The following is an 18924-nucleotide window of genomic DNA, read 5'->3' as shown; positions in this document are numbered from 1 at the left end:
CTGTTGCACTTCAAACTGTAAAACTTGCAGCAGCTGTGTGTAACAAGTACTTACGCACCTTGGAAAAGGCATTAGTTGTAGCATTTTTAAGTATCTGCTTAAGGTCACAGACTATTTCCTCTACTGATGAACGGGGACTGTTGTTTTTGTTATTGACTAGAAAGGCCCCAACACAATGTGGATGAAGTAATGCAGATAAAATGTCATGTATTTGTAGGCTTGAGTATAAAAAAGGGTTGAGCTAGACCACACATATGTTTATATATTGTTATTCAAATAATATGGTTTCCACAAAAACAAGATAGAGAATATATTAAATATACTATTTTAATATGAAAAATAAAGATATAAACCAATATATCTATGATTCATGTATGATAAATAAAATTATAAAATTATTTTTATAAACATATCTTAAAATATTTATCTTCTTGGGAAGAAGAAGGGATACTGGCTGTGAGGATAACAGATGGGACTCCAATAATTGTTCTTATTTAAAATGTTAATAAAAGTGAGACTTTCTCTCTCTGTTGAGACATACATTTTACTATTTCTCCTCTAGCCATCAGCTGAGCTCACTGACAGAAAGCACTAATAAAGGAGAACAAATCAATGGAAAGCTGTTAGACCAGCCTAGGAGATAAGCCCTAAAATAGATAAGCAGACAATTAGTACTCTCCTCAGCAGGAAGGCACTCAGCACTGACACCAATAGTTTTCAAGGTCTTGCTTAGGTTTTCCCAGGGAAGAACATTTGGACTATTTGAAATATGACTTCTATTAACACTTTTGGACAGAACTCGAATTAGATCATGCAAACGCAACATAAAAGCTAAGGATAGTAAGCATTTACAATTTGCTTTACCAACCAAGCCATGCTGTCTCTGAGAGGCTGTTTTATGGTCAAGCACCTGGGTCTGGCAGCTGTGGCTTAGGGTTCAACCCTGCCCATGTAAATTTCGGCTTAGGGAAATGATGCCTGGTGAAGTCATTCTATTTCTGATGTGTTAGAGAACTACTACACTTCTTTTCTACATAAATTATTTTCCACATGCATTTATTTTCTCTCTATGTATCTATCATCTATCTATCTATCTATCTATCTATCTATCTATCTATCTATCTATCTACCTAACTATGTACCTACCTACCTATTTATCATCTATCTGTGTGTGCACACAGTTGTGTGGAGATCAGAGAACAACTTGCCAGCTCAATGTTCTGCCACATGTGCTCTGGAGATAGAACTTCAGGCCGTTAGGCTTTGTGACATGCACATTTACCCACTCCATTATTTTATGGTTAGAAGGAATTGCATCTTGGATTAACCTTTTTTCCCCCTTTTTTTTTGAGTGACTTTCTTTGATAGGATATTTCCAGAACGTAGAAATTCAGAGAGGAGCCACTGTTCTGTGACTCTCTCTCTCTTTTTCTTTCTCCCTTCCTGCTCAAATTCAGTTTTATTTAGGTTATTTGACAAATTTGGCAGCTGTACAAAATCTTTATCTATGATCATGAGTCGAATTAGACGTAGCTTGTAGGAAGTTGGTTACCTATGCATTCATAAAGCAGCTGCCTTTCCTTGCCAGTGACAAACTACTCAAATTTTCAATAGCATAGGGATTTGCTGTACGGTTGAAAAAATACTATCCAGAGATTTAAAAAAATCTCTTGAATTAATAAGTACATACACAATATATCCAAGACACGTACATTTACCCCTCCAGAGGTCAAAATAGGCATTGACAGTTTGTGCATTCTTGTTTTTAACTATTGATAATTTCAGGTTAGAACTAGAGTGTTTGTAAAGTCTGTAAGAAATGTCACTGAAATCTCAGTATGGTTTCCATGGAATTAGAGGAAAGAGGAAACAAGAACATGTTTCCTGTGGCCTTTAAAATCATAAAACTTTTTTTTTAAGTGGGATTTTTCTTCTGTGCATCTCTGGATACTGTTACTCACTTAATACTTTATAATTTCTGCCTTCCCTGCAGTGGATTTTTGCATGGGTTTATTTCAGTGTGTTGTTGACTAGCAAATGGGGTAAGGCCTCTCTAAGTCAAATGTTCAGTGCACCTGACTCTAAATATCACAAGGATTAGGTGCTTCTCGGTGAACCCAAGTTTGGAAACGGACTCCTAATTCCACTGCTGTGGAATGCTGTAGAGTTCTGTTGCTGTGATAAAGATCATGAGTAAAAGCAAGGGAGGAAGAAAAGGGATTATTTAGCTTACATTTTTTTATAATCACAGTCTATCACTGGGGAAAGCCAAGTCAAGAGCTCAAGCAGGGCAGGAACCCAGAGCAGGGACTGAAGGAGAAACATGATCATGGACTGATCATGGAGGAACACTGCATACTGACTCGCTCCCTGCAGTTTGCTTCCTTGTATTAATTACCCTGGAACACCTGCCCAGGTATGAAGAGACATCATGACCAAGAAACTGTATAAAATAAATTAATTAATTGTGAGGCTTGCTTATAGTTGGAGACATTTACTCCATTATCGTCATAGTGAGGAGCATGACTAACTAATCTCCTGCTGTGTGTGCCTGTGTATGTGTGTGTGTGTGTGTGTGTGTGTGTGTGTGAGAGAGAGAGAGAGAGAGAGAGAGAGAGAGAGAGAGAGAGAGAAAGAGGACTTCCTCCAACAGGGCCACACCTCCTAATTCTTTTAACATAGTGCCCCTCCCTAAGGACTAAGCATTCAAGTTCACGAGCCTATGGGGACTATTATTTAAACCATCATACCAGCGATGTCACTGGCCCCAGGTGGCTGAACCCATCAACCATTAGTTAACCCCCCCCTTATAGATTTTTCTCCATGCCAATCTGTTGGAGGCGTTTTCTGCATTGTGAGGTTCCCTCTTCTCAGATGAGTCTAGCCTGTGTCAACTGAAAAAAGCTAACAAGCACATGTGGTAATTTTATTTTTAACCCTTATTTTTTTTGGGGGGGGCAGTACAAGAAAGTGGTAGCCTCTCTGTGGCTGACATTGTCTATACCCTGCACCCTAGGGAAGGAGTACAGGCGTCCTGACCTCCCCTGGAGCTTCTTTCGGTCCTCTTTGTCATCTCTTTGTTGTCATGCCAGGCAAATAACGTCTCTTAGGTCTCCCTGCAGCATCTCTACAGAGCGGTGGGTATTATGGAATCATGAATGCTGCTGCTATATCATTCCCCCCAACACTGAGTTATCAGATTTGGTTCCCCATTTCCGTTATTGCACAAGGTTTCCAGCATGGCTGTACTGGCTGAATTTGTCAAACAATGCCTACTAGGCAATTCAAGACTACCTGCCCCTTTTCCACATTGACCTGGTTGCCAGTGAAGGATGTGGTTCAGATATGCCACGGTTCATGGGAGAAAGCAGAGGAACTGAACCAGCCTGCCTGCTGCAGAGCCATATTCTCACACTCAGACTCCAAAGAGACGCCTTTCTCAGAGATAGCGGCACACCCACCCCTGGCAGTGTGTAAGACCTGAGTTGCCCAGTGTACAGATTAATACCAAGTATGCAGGATTTGCTCCTCTTCTATAAAGAGTGAGAAGAAAGTGACTGCTAAAATATAAACAGGACTGCTGCAGAAATACATGATTATATTAAATTTTACTATTTTGTTTGTCTGTTTAACTCTTACGACTCCCCTAGGAGGCTAGGAGTTAATGCTGTGTTTTAGAGAAAGGCTTGGAAGCTCAGAAAGTTTCTTCATCCCTCTCACAGGTCACTCACACAGCAAGCACCCCCTCCCGAGGTCTCTAAAGTCAATGTGCCTCTGCTATCCTGGACAGGCTAGACCCTGAATGAATATGGGCTGCTGCATGAAGTGAAATGGGCAGAAGTAGTTTCATTAGAGACAACGAGAAATTAGTGCTGCCTAAAGTTTGAATTGTGTATTTGTGTAAAGATTCTGGAATTCTGAACTCAGTTGCAGGAAGTTCCATTTTTATTCAAAACATAACATAACTGATACGTGTTGGTTCCAGGAAACTCATTTTTAACATCTACAAGCGTGGAACACAATTGTGAAGTTGATAAAGTTCATCTTTAGTTCCCCTAAATTTTTAGGGGACACATTTTGGGGACATATCTATTTCTATTTCTAGGCTCACTCGCCTTTTTTGTGCGTTTTTTTGAAACAGACCTTAAGAGATTAACAGTGATTTATAATTCACTGTGAATTTATCTGACTCTTAAAAATAAGCAATGGTCTTCCTTGCTTTTACCAACTTGGTTTTGCTTACTGTAAAGGGAAATGCTTTGTTCTCATTAAAAAAGGAAATTCACAGATCATTAGTACTGAGTCTTAAATCCCATCAGACCTAGTCATAGACTCAGTGTTTGCAAACACTAGTAGAAGGTTTCTCCACCATGTTTCTTCGAGAACTGTCATAATTTTAGGCATATAGGCACATGTTCTTCCAGGAAAGTTATATGGTCCAAGTGAGAAGGTCTCAGCAGGACCCTGCAGAGAACTTGCCTTTAGCAGTGTCAACGTTCCCTTGTGATTGCAGCAGTTCTGCTTCTCAGCAATGGTACAACATCACTACGGCACACACATACATTATGTTACATTAGTTTAGAATCTCCTCACCCTACAGATACTAATGAGCAGACAGTAAGGGCGCAGGTTAGGTGTGTGCTGCCTGCTGCCTGCTGCCTGCTGCCTGCTGCCTGCTGCCTGGCTTCTGCCTTACTCAGAGAAACTACTCAGGATGTGAAGGACTGGGATTCATCTAAGTTAAAAGCTTACTGCTCTTTAGTTGGTGCTTTGGGGTGGGGTGGTGGGGTGGTGGTGGGATGAGTTGCTTTTCTGAGGAGAAGGAGGGGAGAAAGGGGGAAGAAGGAGGGAGGGTGGGGCCAGAAAGAGAGGAGGGAGGGGCTTCAAACATGTTGTAAAGTGAATAAATAAACACATTCAATAAAAAAGGCTTTGACAAAAGCCTAGTAATAGCACCTCAGGACTGACATTCCTGCTGCAAAAACAAAATCTGTGACAGTGTTACACAACCTTACTATAACACTCAGATTTCGGGCCCTGCTGAGGCAACACACGACAGCATGTCTGGATTGGCCCCCGCTGCTGGGATCTGAGCATAAGTGTAGGCGTCACTTTGCCCTTCCCATTCTCTCCCTGGCCTGACCTGTCACTCACACGCCAATGATTCCTCCCGATCTTTCCCACTGTGGAAGCCAGTCAGTCATGTCACAGAACAGTATTCTGTATGGGATGGGGTCTGCACTTTTTCCAGAGTAACAAATGATCAGAAAATTTCTTGTTTTCTTTGATTGACAAGTAGTAGATACTCACCTTGCAATTTTGGTGTTTTTTGAGGTTTCCAAGCTTTCTCTGTTGGGTAGTGGGGCTCATTTTGGTGTTTTAGGAATGAGATTTTAATGCTAGCCACTAGATGGCAGGGCAGAACTTTTATTAAACTTCATTCCATTTCTGGTAATTTCATGGCCAAGGCAAAGTGTGATTTCCCTCGCTTAATCTGATAAAAATATATACATTTAAGAAATAAAAATAAGAATAACAAGCCATCACAAAAGAGTGAATATTAATTAGCCAATATAACAGGAATGACTCAGTCTTGATGAGTTTAATAATCATTCTTGGGCTTGAAATAACAAAGAATCTTCAAGGAGTCATTTTAATACGAAAAAACTAATGTGACAATTCATCATTAAGCTATTTGAAAACCAATAGTTTCATGTCAAAGTAGCAAACTACTAACTCAAATTGAAGCAAAGTTTTAGAAACTTCTGCGAGTTAAATTTTTTTCTACCTGCTATAAGAGGGAACAAGTGCATAATATTTTGGGTATTTGTTTATTTGCTTGTTTATTTATTTTTGAGACAGAGTCTTGTGTATTCAGTCAGCCTCAGATTTACTTACTATGTAGCTGAAGCTGGCCTTAACTCCTTCACTTTATGTCTTTACCTTACCAATGCTGGGATTATAGGTATGCACTGATCAAATAGAAAAATGTGTGACTGATACGCTAAGTCTAAGTGAGAAAAACGCTGAGGAAAAATCGATTCAGTGCTCTCACTAATGAAGCTTCTAGATGGCTGCCACTGCCACTGGAAATGCATTTCAAGGCTCACAGATTAAAAGCCGGTCCCCAGATGGTAGTGTTCCAGAGAGATGGAAGTTGTTGGACCATTTAGGAATTAGGGCCTAGTAGGAGGAAATTAGATTCTTTAGGATGTGTCCTTGATGGCGATATTGGGACCCAATTCCTCACTCTTCTTCTCTATGCTTTCTAGCTACCATCCTCCTTCCCAAGTCCTTCCACCATCTTGTGCTGTACTGACACAGGCCCAAAACAACAGGGTCAAATGACCACTCACTACTGAAACCAAGAGACAGAAATAAACCTTTTCTTCTTTTAAGCTGATCATCCCAGGTATTTGGTCTCAGCGACAGAGGCAGACCAATACACTCATTGGCCTATCAGTTACTACGATAAGGTTGGTGGGGGAGCAAAGTGTACCATCCACAGTGGTTAAGTCCGTCTGTGCTGTAAAGAACCCACGCTCAAGCTCTTCTGCCCTGCTTGGAGTCCAGGGCTACATTGCTCACTTCTCCCTAAGTAGAGATACTGCCTAAGCTTTCTTTAGGAGTGTCTTAGTTAGTAACGGGCCATACCCCACAGAAAACCAGGTAGGCTACCCACAGTCTTGCTCATCAGCTCTGTTTGCCTAGACCCAGTCCCCCAGCCTCATTCCTAATGCTGCAATAGAAGATCACCAGCTGCAGTCTCCCACCCCCACTGTCCATATTCCCCATGTCCCACAGACCATCCCCTTGTAACATTGCTTCCCAAATTTGTGGCTGCTTCCCAAGCTCCAGCACCAGCAGACATTCTCTGTGAGCACACCAGCTGAACAAACCAGAAAACCAGGCAACACACAGCCACCGCACTCTCAGAAAATCTAGAGAGAAAACAGAAACCAACGCACAAAACGCTTACCCAACCAAGTCAAATCCAGAAATGTGCACCCTGACCTATAATCGTCCCAAATCCAGGTGCCTAGAAGCCAGGGTAAAAACACTGTCAATATGTGCCTACTAGAGCCTGGCTGTTCTACCAGAGCCAACCTGAATATTTCAACATAGCTGAAGCACAAGAAAAAGACCTTACAGCCAACTATATGAAGAAGATAGAAGTCTTTAAACAGGAAATGAATACATCCACTAAAAAAACCCAGGAAAGCACAGAAAACAATTGGAGGAAATGAATAAAGCAAACAAACAATTAGAGAAAATGAATGAATACCTTAAAGAAAGCCAAGAAAACATAAACAAGCAGTTGAAGGAAATGAATAAAACTGTTCAAGACCTGAAAATGGAAATAGAAGCAATAAAGAAAACACAAACTGATGGAATTCTGGAAATGAAAAAAATTGAGGAACTCAAACAAGAACTGCAGAGGCAAGCTTCACCAACAGAATATATGGCATGGAAGAGAGACTCTTGGGCACTCAAGTTACATCAGAAGACGTGGATACACTGATCAAAGAAAATGTTAAATCTGAAATATTCTTGACACAAAACATTCATGAAATTTGTGATATTATGAAAAGACTAACCCTAAAAATAATAGGTATAAAGGAAAGAGAAGAATCTCAGCTCAAAGACCCAGAAAATGTTTTCAACAAAAGCATAGAAGAAAAATTTTCCTACCCTAAAGAAAGAGGTGCCTCTGAAGGTAAAAGAAGCATGGGGAACAATAGATGGCACAAGAAAGTCCCTTGCCACATAATAATCAAAACAAAAAACATACAGAACAGAAAAGAATCCTAAAGCTGCAAAAGAAAATGACCAAGTAACATAAATTCTTACTAGAATTTAATTTATTATGTTATTAATTCTAATAACCTATTAGAATTATACCTGACTTCTCAATGGAGTCTGTAAAAGCCAGAAGGACCTGGACAAATATACTGAAGACAATAAAAGACCACAGTTGCCAACCCAGACTACTATGCCCAGCAAAACTTTCAATCACCATGGCTGGGGAAAATAAGATAATCCATGATAAAAATCAAATTTAAAAATATTTATCTACAAATCCAGCCCCACAGAAGATGCTAGAATGAAAACTCCAACTTTAGGATATTTAACTACATCCATGAAAACACAGGAAATAAATAATTTCACACCAGCAAAACCAAAAGAAGGAAAACACACACACACACACACACACACACACACACACATCCCATACCACCACCATCACCACCATCACTACCACCATCAAAATAACAGGAACAGATATCAATGTTTATTGATATCACAGTATCAATGGTCTCAACTGCACAATAATATGATACAGACTAACAGAGTGGATTAGAAAATAGGATTCCTCCTTCTCCTACATCTAAAAAGGACACCTCTTCCACTGAGGCCAGACCAAGGCAGCCCAGCTGGGGGCCAGTGATCTAAAGGCAAACAGTTGAGGCCATGTCAGAGATAGCTACTGCTCCTCTTGCTAGGGGGACCCACATGAAGATCAAGCTACCCATCAGTTATGTATATGTTGGGGGCTTAGGTCTAGTCCATGTCTGATCTTTAGTTGGTGCTTCAGTCTCTGTAGCCTCCATAGGCCTAGGTTAGTTGACTGTGTTGGCCTTCTTGTGTAGTTCTTGTCCCCTTTGGATCCCTTTATTCTTCCCCCAACCCTTCCATAAGTCTCCTCAGCTCCACCTAATGTTTGGTTGTGGGTCTCAGAATCTGTTTTGAACTGCTGTTGGGTAGAGCCTCTCAGAGGACAGTCATGCTAGGCTCCTGCCTGCAAGCATAGTGGAGTATCAATAGTGTCAGGGTTGGCTCTCTCCTATAGGGTGGGTCTCAGGTTGGGGCAATCATTGGTTGGCCATTCCCTCAATCTTTACCCCATCTTTACCCCATCTTTATCCCTGCACATCTTGTAGGCAGGTAAATTTTTGGGTCGAAGGTTTTGTGGATGGGTCGGTGTCCTCCACCCTCCAATAGAAATCCTGCCTGACTATGAAGTGGCCACTTCGGTCTCCATGACTCCTGTTACTAGAAGTCTCAGCAAGAGTCACCCTTATATTTTCCCAGAAGCCTACCCAGTGGCAGGTCTCCAACTTGCCTCGGTGATGCCCTTCCCCATCTCGCTCCCAGCCCTGTGACTTCCCTCCCCTGCCCATATGCACATATGTGATTTGCTGGAGTGGGTTATTGAGGGGGGACTTTCCTTTTCTGAGGAGAAGGGGGGGAAGTGAGACTGGGAGGAGAGGAGGGAAGGGGTGTATTCTGGATGTAAAGTGAATAAATAAATTAATTTTTAAAAAAGGACACTTCAACATCAAGAAGAGACATTACCTCAGGATGAGAAAAGATATGCCAAGCAAATTGGCCTAAAAAGCAAGCTGGTATAGCCATTTTAATAGCTATCAATAATCTCAAAAGATGTAAAACTGAAATATCTCCCTGCATCCTATCACCACTATAACTTAAATCTGTATTCCACCAAGAGAAACAACAGGAAGCTTAAAAACTTATGGATACTAGACAACAACAACAAAGCCCAGGGACAGATGGCTTTATTGCAGAATTTTACCAGAATTTCAGAGAAGAGTTAATAGCAATACTCCTCAAATTATTTCACAAAAATGGAAACAGAAGGAACAAATTACTCTATGGGCCCACAGTTACCTGATATCCAAACCACATAAAAACTCAACAAAGAAAGAGTATTTCCCTTATGAACATAGATCTAATGTAACTTACCATATGAACAAACTGAAAAAAAAAAAACAACAAAACTTGTAAAACCACTTTGGAAATCAATCTGGCACTTTCTCAGAAAATTAGAAATAGCGCTACCTCAAAACTCAGCTATACCATCCTGGGTATATACCCGAAAGATGCTCTACCACACAACGAGGACATTTGCTCAACTGTGTTCAAATCAGCTTTATTCGTAATAGCCAGAATCTAGAAACAACCCAGATGTCCCTCAATGGAGGAATAGATACTGAAATTGTGGTACATTTACACAAAGAAATACTATTCGGCTATTAAAAACAAGGAAATCATGAAATTTGCAGGCAAATGGTGGGAACTAGAAAGGATCATCCTGAGTTAGGTAACCCAGAACCAGAAAGACACTCATAGTATACATTTTCTTTTCTTTTTTTTTTTTTTAATTTATTTATTTATTTTTTACTTTTTTAATTTTTTTTACATTTTCTTTTAAACAGATATTAGCCATATAATATAGGATAAACATACTAAAATCTACAGATGTAAAGAAACTAAACAACAAGGATGCTTAATTTTCATTCAAAATGCAAACAGGATTGACATGGAAGCCCTGGAAGAGAGGGAACAGTAACAGGAGCCTACCACAGATGTCTTCTGAAAGACTCTGCCCAGCAGGGGATTGAGCAGATGCAGAGACTCACAGTCAGACTATGGGCAGAGTGCAGGGAGTCTTATGGAAGAAGGAGGGCATGGAGAGGGAGGTAGAAGGACCCAGAAAGGATAAAAACTCCACAAAGAGACCCACAAAGACAAAAAATCTGATCTGGGCCCAGGGGCCCTGCAGAGACTGATGAATCAACCAAGGACTATGTGTGGAGAGGACCTAGACCCCCTGCTCAAATATAGCAGATAGGCAGCTCAGTCTCCATGTGGGTCTCCCAGTAAGGGGAACAGAGGTTGTCTCTGACATGAACTCAATCGCTTGCTCTTTGATCACTTCTCCCTTTTGGGGTGACCTTGCCAGCCCACAGAGGGCAGGGATCCATGTAGTTTTGGTGAGACTTGATAGGCTAGGGTCAGAGAGTAGGAGAGGAGGACTCCCCCTTACAGTTGACTAGGGGAGGGGGATGGGAAGAGAAAAGGGAGAGAGGGTGGGACAGGGAGGAGATGAGGAAGGGGGCTACAACTGGGATATACGGTGAATAAATTGTAAAAAATAAAATAAAATGTAAAAAAACCCCACATAATTATCTCATTAGCTACAAAAAGTCCTTTGCCAAAATTCAACACCCCTTCATGATCAAATTCCTGTAGAGATTAGGGATACAGTGGACATACCTAAACATAACAAAGGCAATTTACAGTTAGCCTGTAGCCAACATCAAATTAAATAGAGAGAAAATTAAAACAATTCTATTATATGAGAAACAAAACAAGGTTATTCAATCTTTCCACATCTACTTAATATAGCACTTGAAGTATTAGCTTGAGCAATAGGACAACTGAAGGAGACCAGTGGGAATACAAATTGGAAAGAAAGAAGCCAACGTATTGCTATTTGTAGATGATATGATAATATACCTAAGTAACAAAAAATTCCACCAGGGTAATACTACAGCTGCAGTTTCCAATGAAATCCCAACACAATTCTTTACAGACCTTGACAGAGCAGCTGACAACTTCATATGGAGAAGCAGAAACAAAACTAAACTAAAAACAAACAAGCAAACAAACAAACAAAAAACCACAATAGCTGTAACAACTCTGAACAATAAAAGAACTGCTGAAGTTATCACCGTCCTTGATTTCAAGTTGTACCACAGAGCTATATTAACAAAAACTGCACTGTATTGGCATAGAAACAGACCAGATACATTAATTAATGAAATCAAGCTGTAGACCCAGACATAAATCCACACACTTATGGACACCTGATTTGTGATAAAGAAGCCAGAAATATGCACTGGAAAAAAAGGCAGCATCTTTGACAATGTTTCTGGTCCAACTGGATGACTGCATGTAGAAGAATGCAAATAGAACCATATTTATCACCCTGTACAAAACTCAAGGCCTTGTGGCTAAAAGACCTCAACATAAAGCAGGTACACTGAACCTGATAGAAAAGAAAGCAGGGAATAGCTTTAACCCATTGGCACAGGAAATGGTTTTCTGTTGAGAACATTGATAGCACAGGCCCTAAGACTGAGAAGCTTCTGTAAGGCAAAGGATACCATCAATTAGACAAAGTGGCAGCCTACATAATGGGAAAAGATTTTTCCAACTTCATATCTGAAAGAAGAGTAATACACAAAATATATAAGGAACTCAAGTACTAAATATCAAAAAACCCAAATAATTTAATTAAAAAATGGGGTACAGATCTGAAGAGATAATTCTCTTTTTGTTGTTTTTTTATTTTTAAGATGCATTTATTTATTATTTATACAGTATTCTGTCTGCATTTGTGCCTGCAGGAAAGAAGAGGGCACCTCATTATAGATGGTTGTGAGCTATCATGTGGTTGCTGGGAGTTGAACTCAGGAACTTTGGAAGAACAGACAGTGCTCTTAACCTCTGAGCCATCTCTCTGGCCCCCACAGAATTCTTTTTTTATTTTTTAATTCTTTATTAATTACACTTTATTTACTTTATATCCCCCCTGTGGTTCCCTCCCTTCTCCTGTCCCAATCCCTCCCTTCCTCCACCCTCTGCATGCATGCCCCTCCCCAAGTCCACTGATAGGGGAGGTCTTCTTTCCCTTCTTTCTGATCCTAGTCAATTAGGTCTCATCAGGAGTGGCTGCATTGTCTTCTTCTGTGGCCTGGTATTGCTGCTTCCCCCTCAGGGGGAGGTAATTAAAGAGCAGGCCAATCAGTTCATGTCAGAGACAGTCCCTGTTCCTATTACAATGGAACCCACTTGGATACTGAACTGCCATGGGCTACATCTGTGCAGGGGTCTTAGGTTATCTCCATGCATACATAGTCCTTGGTTGGAATAGCAGTCTCAAGAAAGACCCCTGTGCTCAGATTTTTTGGTTCTGTTGCTCTCCTTGTGGAGTTTGCAAGTAAATGGTGGGATCTGGAAAAGATCATCCCGAGTGAGCTATCCCAGAAGCAACAAGACACACACAGTATATACTTACTCATATAGACATATAATATAGGATAAACCTACTAAAATCTGTACACCTAAGGAAACTGATCAAAAGGGAGGACTCTTGCTAAAATGCTCAATCTCTATCCAGAAAGGCTAAGAGGATGGACATCAGAAGAAGGAGAAAAGAGGGAACAAGTCAGGCTCCTGACACAGAGGACCTCTGAAAGGCTCTGCCCTACAGACTATCAAAGCAGATGCTGAGACAGCTCCATCACCAAAGCCCACAGCAGCATGAGCAACAACTCATGAAACCTGGAAACCTGAAGCATACCGCACAGCTGCAGGCATCTGAAGAGGTTGGAGAGAGTCCTTCTAGGACATTTGGTGGGTCTTTGTCTTTTCTCAGCAGATCCGCTTGTCTCAGTGTCTTGAAAACTTCTCAGATGGTTAGAGATATGGCTCTTAGCAGTCCTGACTGCTATGTGAGCTTGAGGAATGAGGGGCCTAGAGCATTTGGTCAATTTAAAACAATTCCTGAAGCTTTTTAGTTATTTACTTTGTGAGCATTGAGCAGCCATCATTTAGAACATCCTGGGCCACAAAGAGTCACCCTGAAGGATGCAGTGTTTCATCTCCTCTTAGAACATTGTGGGTTTTAATGATTTTCCTTCTAAGATGACATGTTTTATCTCAGAGGAAATCTCTACACAACACGGCAGAGTCCATTTCTATTCATCGTAGAAAGAGTACTAACAGATTAAAAGAAACACTCCCCTGGATCTCAGTGAGATCAAGGTTAGCCTGTTCTATGTATTGAGTTCCAGACAAGAAGGGTTGCATAGTGAGATGCTATGTCAACAACAACCATCCTATTCCGATCCAGAAAATAATTGTGCTGCTTAGGGTAATATTCGTTGAGTTTTTTACATAGAACCAACTCTAAGTAGTTTTCCTACAACAATTTTATATGCTTAAATATGACGGGGAGGGAGAGAGATGTCATAGCCTTTCTGTGTCAGGGCTGTGCTGTGTACTATAGACACACTCCTGTTTAATATCTCCATTCCTAGCTCTCTTCTAGAAGCAATTGTTGATCAGATTTCTGTTTGGTCAGTTATCCTACTACTCAATCCTTGCTCTCCTAGTTAGCTGGAAAAATATTAAAATTCAGTGTCACTTTTAAAATTTATTCACAACATGATATATCACTTCATGTAAGTTAAGTAATAAGAACATATATTAGGTAAAAAATTTAGAGAAATCTCATCTATAACTTTGTTATTCACACAGAGTTTTAAGTCAATAAAGTTCCTAGGTCTAGAAAGAATTCTTAGAGAACTAGCATTCTTTTAAATAGTTTATTTTCCTACTAGTTAATTTTAGTTTTGATCATTGTCTAAGAATGTTTAATTTAAAAATTTATAATCAGCACAATTAATATTATTCTTTCCTGCTTTGTATCATCTGCCAACATGAATATTATCACACCTCTTATAACTTTGCCAAAATCCTTGTGGACATTTAGATCAGAACATGATCAAAAGTACTTGGATTTGTCCTGCATCTAGAAGCATCCAGAGTCAGTCAGTGGTTGGTGCAGGATTTGGAGGCACTCTGCCTAACAATGCATCACACACTTCTGTTTTTTCATCTTCACGCCAGTGGTGGTAATTATATCTTTCAAGGTATGTGCTTCTTCCTGGATTATATATATTTCTGTCTTTGTTAGAATTCAGTGTTCACACTGATACCAAGGCTTAAAAAAACACAACATATGGATGGATAGGTCTAAATTATTGCTCTAACTTGAGCCTTTCCCAGGAACACAATACTTGAAAATCAAATTGTTGACATGACATTTCCATGTAGGAGTTTTATCACTCCAAACTAACGTACTTTAGTCTGTTTGTGCGTTCATATTCAGGAGATGTGTAGCTATTTCCTCTGAACTCAGACAGTCCATCCTTGAGTAAGGATGGTACTCAGAAGAATGTAATGAAACTTATGAAGCTCACAGAACTTAAAAGACCCAGGAACAGGAAGCTCAGAAAGTTATCAGCTTCACAAGACCCACCTGCAAGGTTATCTAAGCAGTAAGTAGTTGCTGGGGAGAAGGAGTTGCTTGCAAGTTGATCTGGGAACTTCAGAGATGCAGTTTCGTGAGTCATCATTGATGCTGGTGGGCTTTCCTGTCATGACTTAGAGTTATTCATTGGTAGCTCCTTACCTATGCTTCTGAGAGCAAATCCTACACATTCACTGGTTTACTAAGCTACACTTGGGCAGAATTATTTTGTCATCATTGCTCTCTGTGAAGTAAATAAACATTCATGTCTCCCTAGATAAAGACATATAGTAAGAAGATAGAATTTTTATGACTCAGTCACTAGTCTTGGCCATATCTCTGAATACAGGAATTGGGACGATGACACCATCATTCAAACCATACTAAAGTTGATTTCTTTTTACTAGTGCAGATTCTAGGCTGATCTATGCTATATTGCAAAACTTTGCCTTAAAGAAAGCTAAGCCTAAAGCATTAGTAACTGCTACATGTGTAGGCCAATGCAGAGCTGATCTGGTAACTTGACTCATCATACCTCGCCAAGGCACATTCATAAATGGAAGGCAATGCATGTGTCAGTGAAGATAGAACAGTGGAGTTTAATTAAATTTAAATTTATGCAAGAGGAGTCTGAAGAACTTGTCTGAAGAAATCTGCTTTCTTGACACTAATTAGAAGAGAGATGCTTCTAAAGAGCAAGTTTTCTGTTGAGCATGGACCCATAATCTTTTCTTGATTCTTGTAAATTGTCCAAGCTAGTTTGACTTTGTTAAAACAGAAGGCAGGGTCAGGGAGATGGCTCAGCAGGGATAGGCACCTGCTGCCAAGTCTGTTCACCTCAGGTTGACCTCTGAGAACTTCTGTAATGTTCCCTCCAATCCCCGCATACACACCTTGACACATGTGTGTTCTTCGAAGTCTTCCACATGCACACACAAAACAAGTAAATTAGTAAAATGAAAGAAAGATGGAAAGATGAGGAAAACAGTCACAAATTTCCCAATAAAATGAGAACTTAGAGTTTTATGGAGAAGCTGATGTGGCATCTTTCTATTAAGTATAAAAGCACTTGCCTTGAACAACTCCACTTTGTTGATGATGCTGAAGTTTGTGTCAATGGCGAGAGATAACTGCATTGCTGTTGGCAGGTTCTCAAGCAACTTGGACTCATCTTTGTAAAAATAAATATATCAGTCCCACAGTGGAATCATTAGTAGAACAATTCACCAGAGAGTAAGTAAAAAAAAAAATTAAAAATGAAGACAACAAAATGCAAATGTTTTATAAATAAATATATCCTAAAACTCAGTGTCTTTATTATAAATATTAGATCTACATACCTACCATTAAGGCTGTGTATATCTCTCTCTCTCTTTCTGTGTGTCTGTGTGTGTGTGTGCACATCTGGTATCTTCCTTGATTACTCTCCACTCTGAGTTTTGAGACAGAGGCTCTCCCTGACTTTGGAACTCACTGTCTAGGCTGGGTGGCCAGTAGGTTCTGGTGAGCCCCCTCCTCTATCTTTATTGCACTGAGGTTTCAGTTGTGTCCCTCTCTTGTTTTGAGAGACGAGGTCTTGCAGTGTAGCCCAGGTTGGCTTTGAACACACAGCAATTTTTCTACTGGGGCTTCTCAAATGCCAGAATATAGGCAATGCCACCATATCCAGCCCTTCATACATCACAACGGTGCTATTTTGCTCATGAGAGCAAAGAAGGATTTTAACTATAAATAGCACAGTGAATATTTCCAGAATCTTGTTTTTTAAAACTTCAAGATATTAAATTTAATGCCCATGAGACAAGAGTTAGTGAACAGGGCGAGATGGAAAGGGATCTAGTTCTTGTTTCTGCCAGCCTCCCAGCCTAAGGATGGCAGCTGATGTTGAGTGGTGGGTAGTGTTTGAAGGCAGATGGAGGAGTGTCATGTCCATTATCTTATTCAACCTTTATAACAATACTAAGACCAGGAGTACATTTCTACTTTGCAGACAAAAGAACAAAAGAATTTAAGCTCAGAGAGGTTGTAACTGACTTGCTAGTTTAAGCATAATTAGGGGCATCTCAACTGGGAATATACTCTAATGAAGAAATGTGCCAAGCGAGTAAATTTAAATTATTGTTATTTAGTTGTTTATTAACTCAGTAATGAATCTGAATGCATTATGACTTTTTTCTACTTATGAATTAAATGTTGAACCTTCAGACTAACAAAATACTTCATAAACAAAAGTGTTCATTCTTAATGTCAAGCATGCTCAGGGTTCATGAAGTTGCATTATCTTAGGTATTTTTTTTTAAATAGTTATTTGCATTCTTTGAGACAGAGTCTCACTAAATAGCCCTGGCTGGCACAGAACTTGCAATGTGGACTAGCTATCCTTCAACTCACAGAGATTCACTTGACTCTGTCTTCAAAGTACTGGAATTTCATTCATATGCCACTATATTTAGTTTTATTTATATAAGGTGTTTTCTTATATCTACTCAAGTAAGAAACAATTGTTATGCTATACTCTTGATTTGATTACACACAGATCATAAACATAGCCATCTTTCATATAAGAAGATAGTTTGGGGGCTGGAGAGAGGGATTAGCAGTAAAGAGGACTTGATGCTTTTGCAGAGGACCTGGGTTCAGTTCCCAGTACCCATACATCGGTTTACAACCAGCTGTAACTCCAGTTGTAGGGGATTTGATGCCATTTTTTAGCCTCTGTATGCACAAAGCATGCATGAAGTGAAAAAAACCAAAACCAAAACCAAACCAAAACAACAATAAAACGCATGCAGATCCTCACACGTACAAATAAAATAAGTTAGTCTTTAAAGCATGGTTTCTTCTTTCTGAGGGTTATTTGTCTCTAGCGATCCACTAAGCCAGAGCTGAACCAGGATCTGTAGCTGCTACCAGGAGCCAGCCACTCTTTGCAGTTTCTTTCAATAGAGTTGCTCCCACCAGTGGCCACAGATACCAAAAAGAGAGAGCACAGTGCTCTGAGCATTCTGGGAGTCTGTGGTCTCTTACCAGTGGCAGATGGCTGAAGGCAACTCCTACAACCAGGAAGAGAAGACACTTTTTTCTATTAGGAAAAACTGTGATTTCAGAATCTTGTGTTTTTTGTTTTTGTTTTTTTTCTTTCACCAAAGGATGTAGCATTTTGTTGCCTTCTCGGTAATATTAATTCTTATTTTTATAGGAAAAACTAAAAATTGAATTTGTTGTCAGCTAGCCCATAACTTACTTTATATGCTTTAGTAAAACTGTTTTTGAGCTCCACTGCTGTTGTTGCAGAACAGACAATGTTGCTACATAATGGTCTCTTAGAACTAACTGCAAACCATGCTGTGAGATGAAAATGGCCTGAAAGCTTGTGCTTTTCTCTGCACACTGGGCTCCCAGGGAGAGGGGCTGTCACAGATATAACAAGAGCTTGGAGAACAGATTCAGGGCTCAGTTCCAGTTATGAGTTCTTGGTCAAATTTTGCAGTAGAGCCTCTGCTGTTTCCTTGCCTCTGAAAAGGGGTCAATGACATCAAATTTCCCCAATTTGTGTGTGTGTGTAGGCACCAAGTAAAATTTAACACTTCCCTTCCAAGATTTTCCTTGGAATATGGCTCTGTATTTAAGAAAAATTCATTCATATTAAATTAATACCGGAGAGATCCTTTGGTTTCCAACCTGGTATTCAAACCCAAAGATCTTCTCTTTTATCTTACATAATTTTTATTATGTGATAAGGTTACAGGAGTGTAAACCTCTGTTTCCCAGGCTCACCTAATATTCTTTGAGAGCTCCATGTATATTCCAGCCAAGTCCGAACTCGATGCTGCACGCTCTGAGGAATAGAGTATTTTTTCATGTGGGCAGTGATATGGTCCATGCAGATGTGGAAGTTGTTCTGATTGGCTGTTGCTGCCCCAATTACATCACGCATCTGAAACCATAAACATGGTCATTCACACCCAAGAGAGAAATAGCATCTGACTTGCTTGTCCTTACACAATAGCCCTGTCTAT

At 40.0% G+C, this 18924-nt stretch overlaps 1 protein-coding gene across 1 annotated transcript in view; it reads right to left on the bottom strand.

Moving 5' to 3' along the window:
- The window catches only part of Cngb3 (cyclic nucleotide gated channel subunit beta 3), a 169599-nt gene that overhangs the window by 32934 nt on the left and 117741 nt on the right, over positions 1-18924 (bottom strand). The window contains exons 12-13 of the mRNA XM_060386160.1: positions 18683-18842; positions 15979-16076 (exon numbers count right to left, since the gene is read on the bottom strand). Coding sequence (XP_060242143.1) covers positions 15979-16076; positions 18683-18842 — 258 coding nt within the window. The remainder of the gene's footprint in view (positions 1-15978; positions 16077-18682; positions 18843-18924) is intronic.

This window comes from Meriones unguiculatus, chromosome 6 (genome assembly GCF_030254825.1).
Source record: "Meriones unguiculatus strain TT.TT164.6M chromosome 6, Bangor_MerUng_6.1, whole genome shotgun sequence".
Lineage (NCBI taxonomy): Eukaryota > Metazoa > Chordata > Mammalia > Rodentia > Muridae > Meriones > Meriones unguiculatus.
This window is presented reverse-complemented; position numbering and strand designations above follow the sequence as displayed.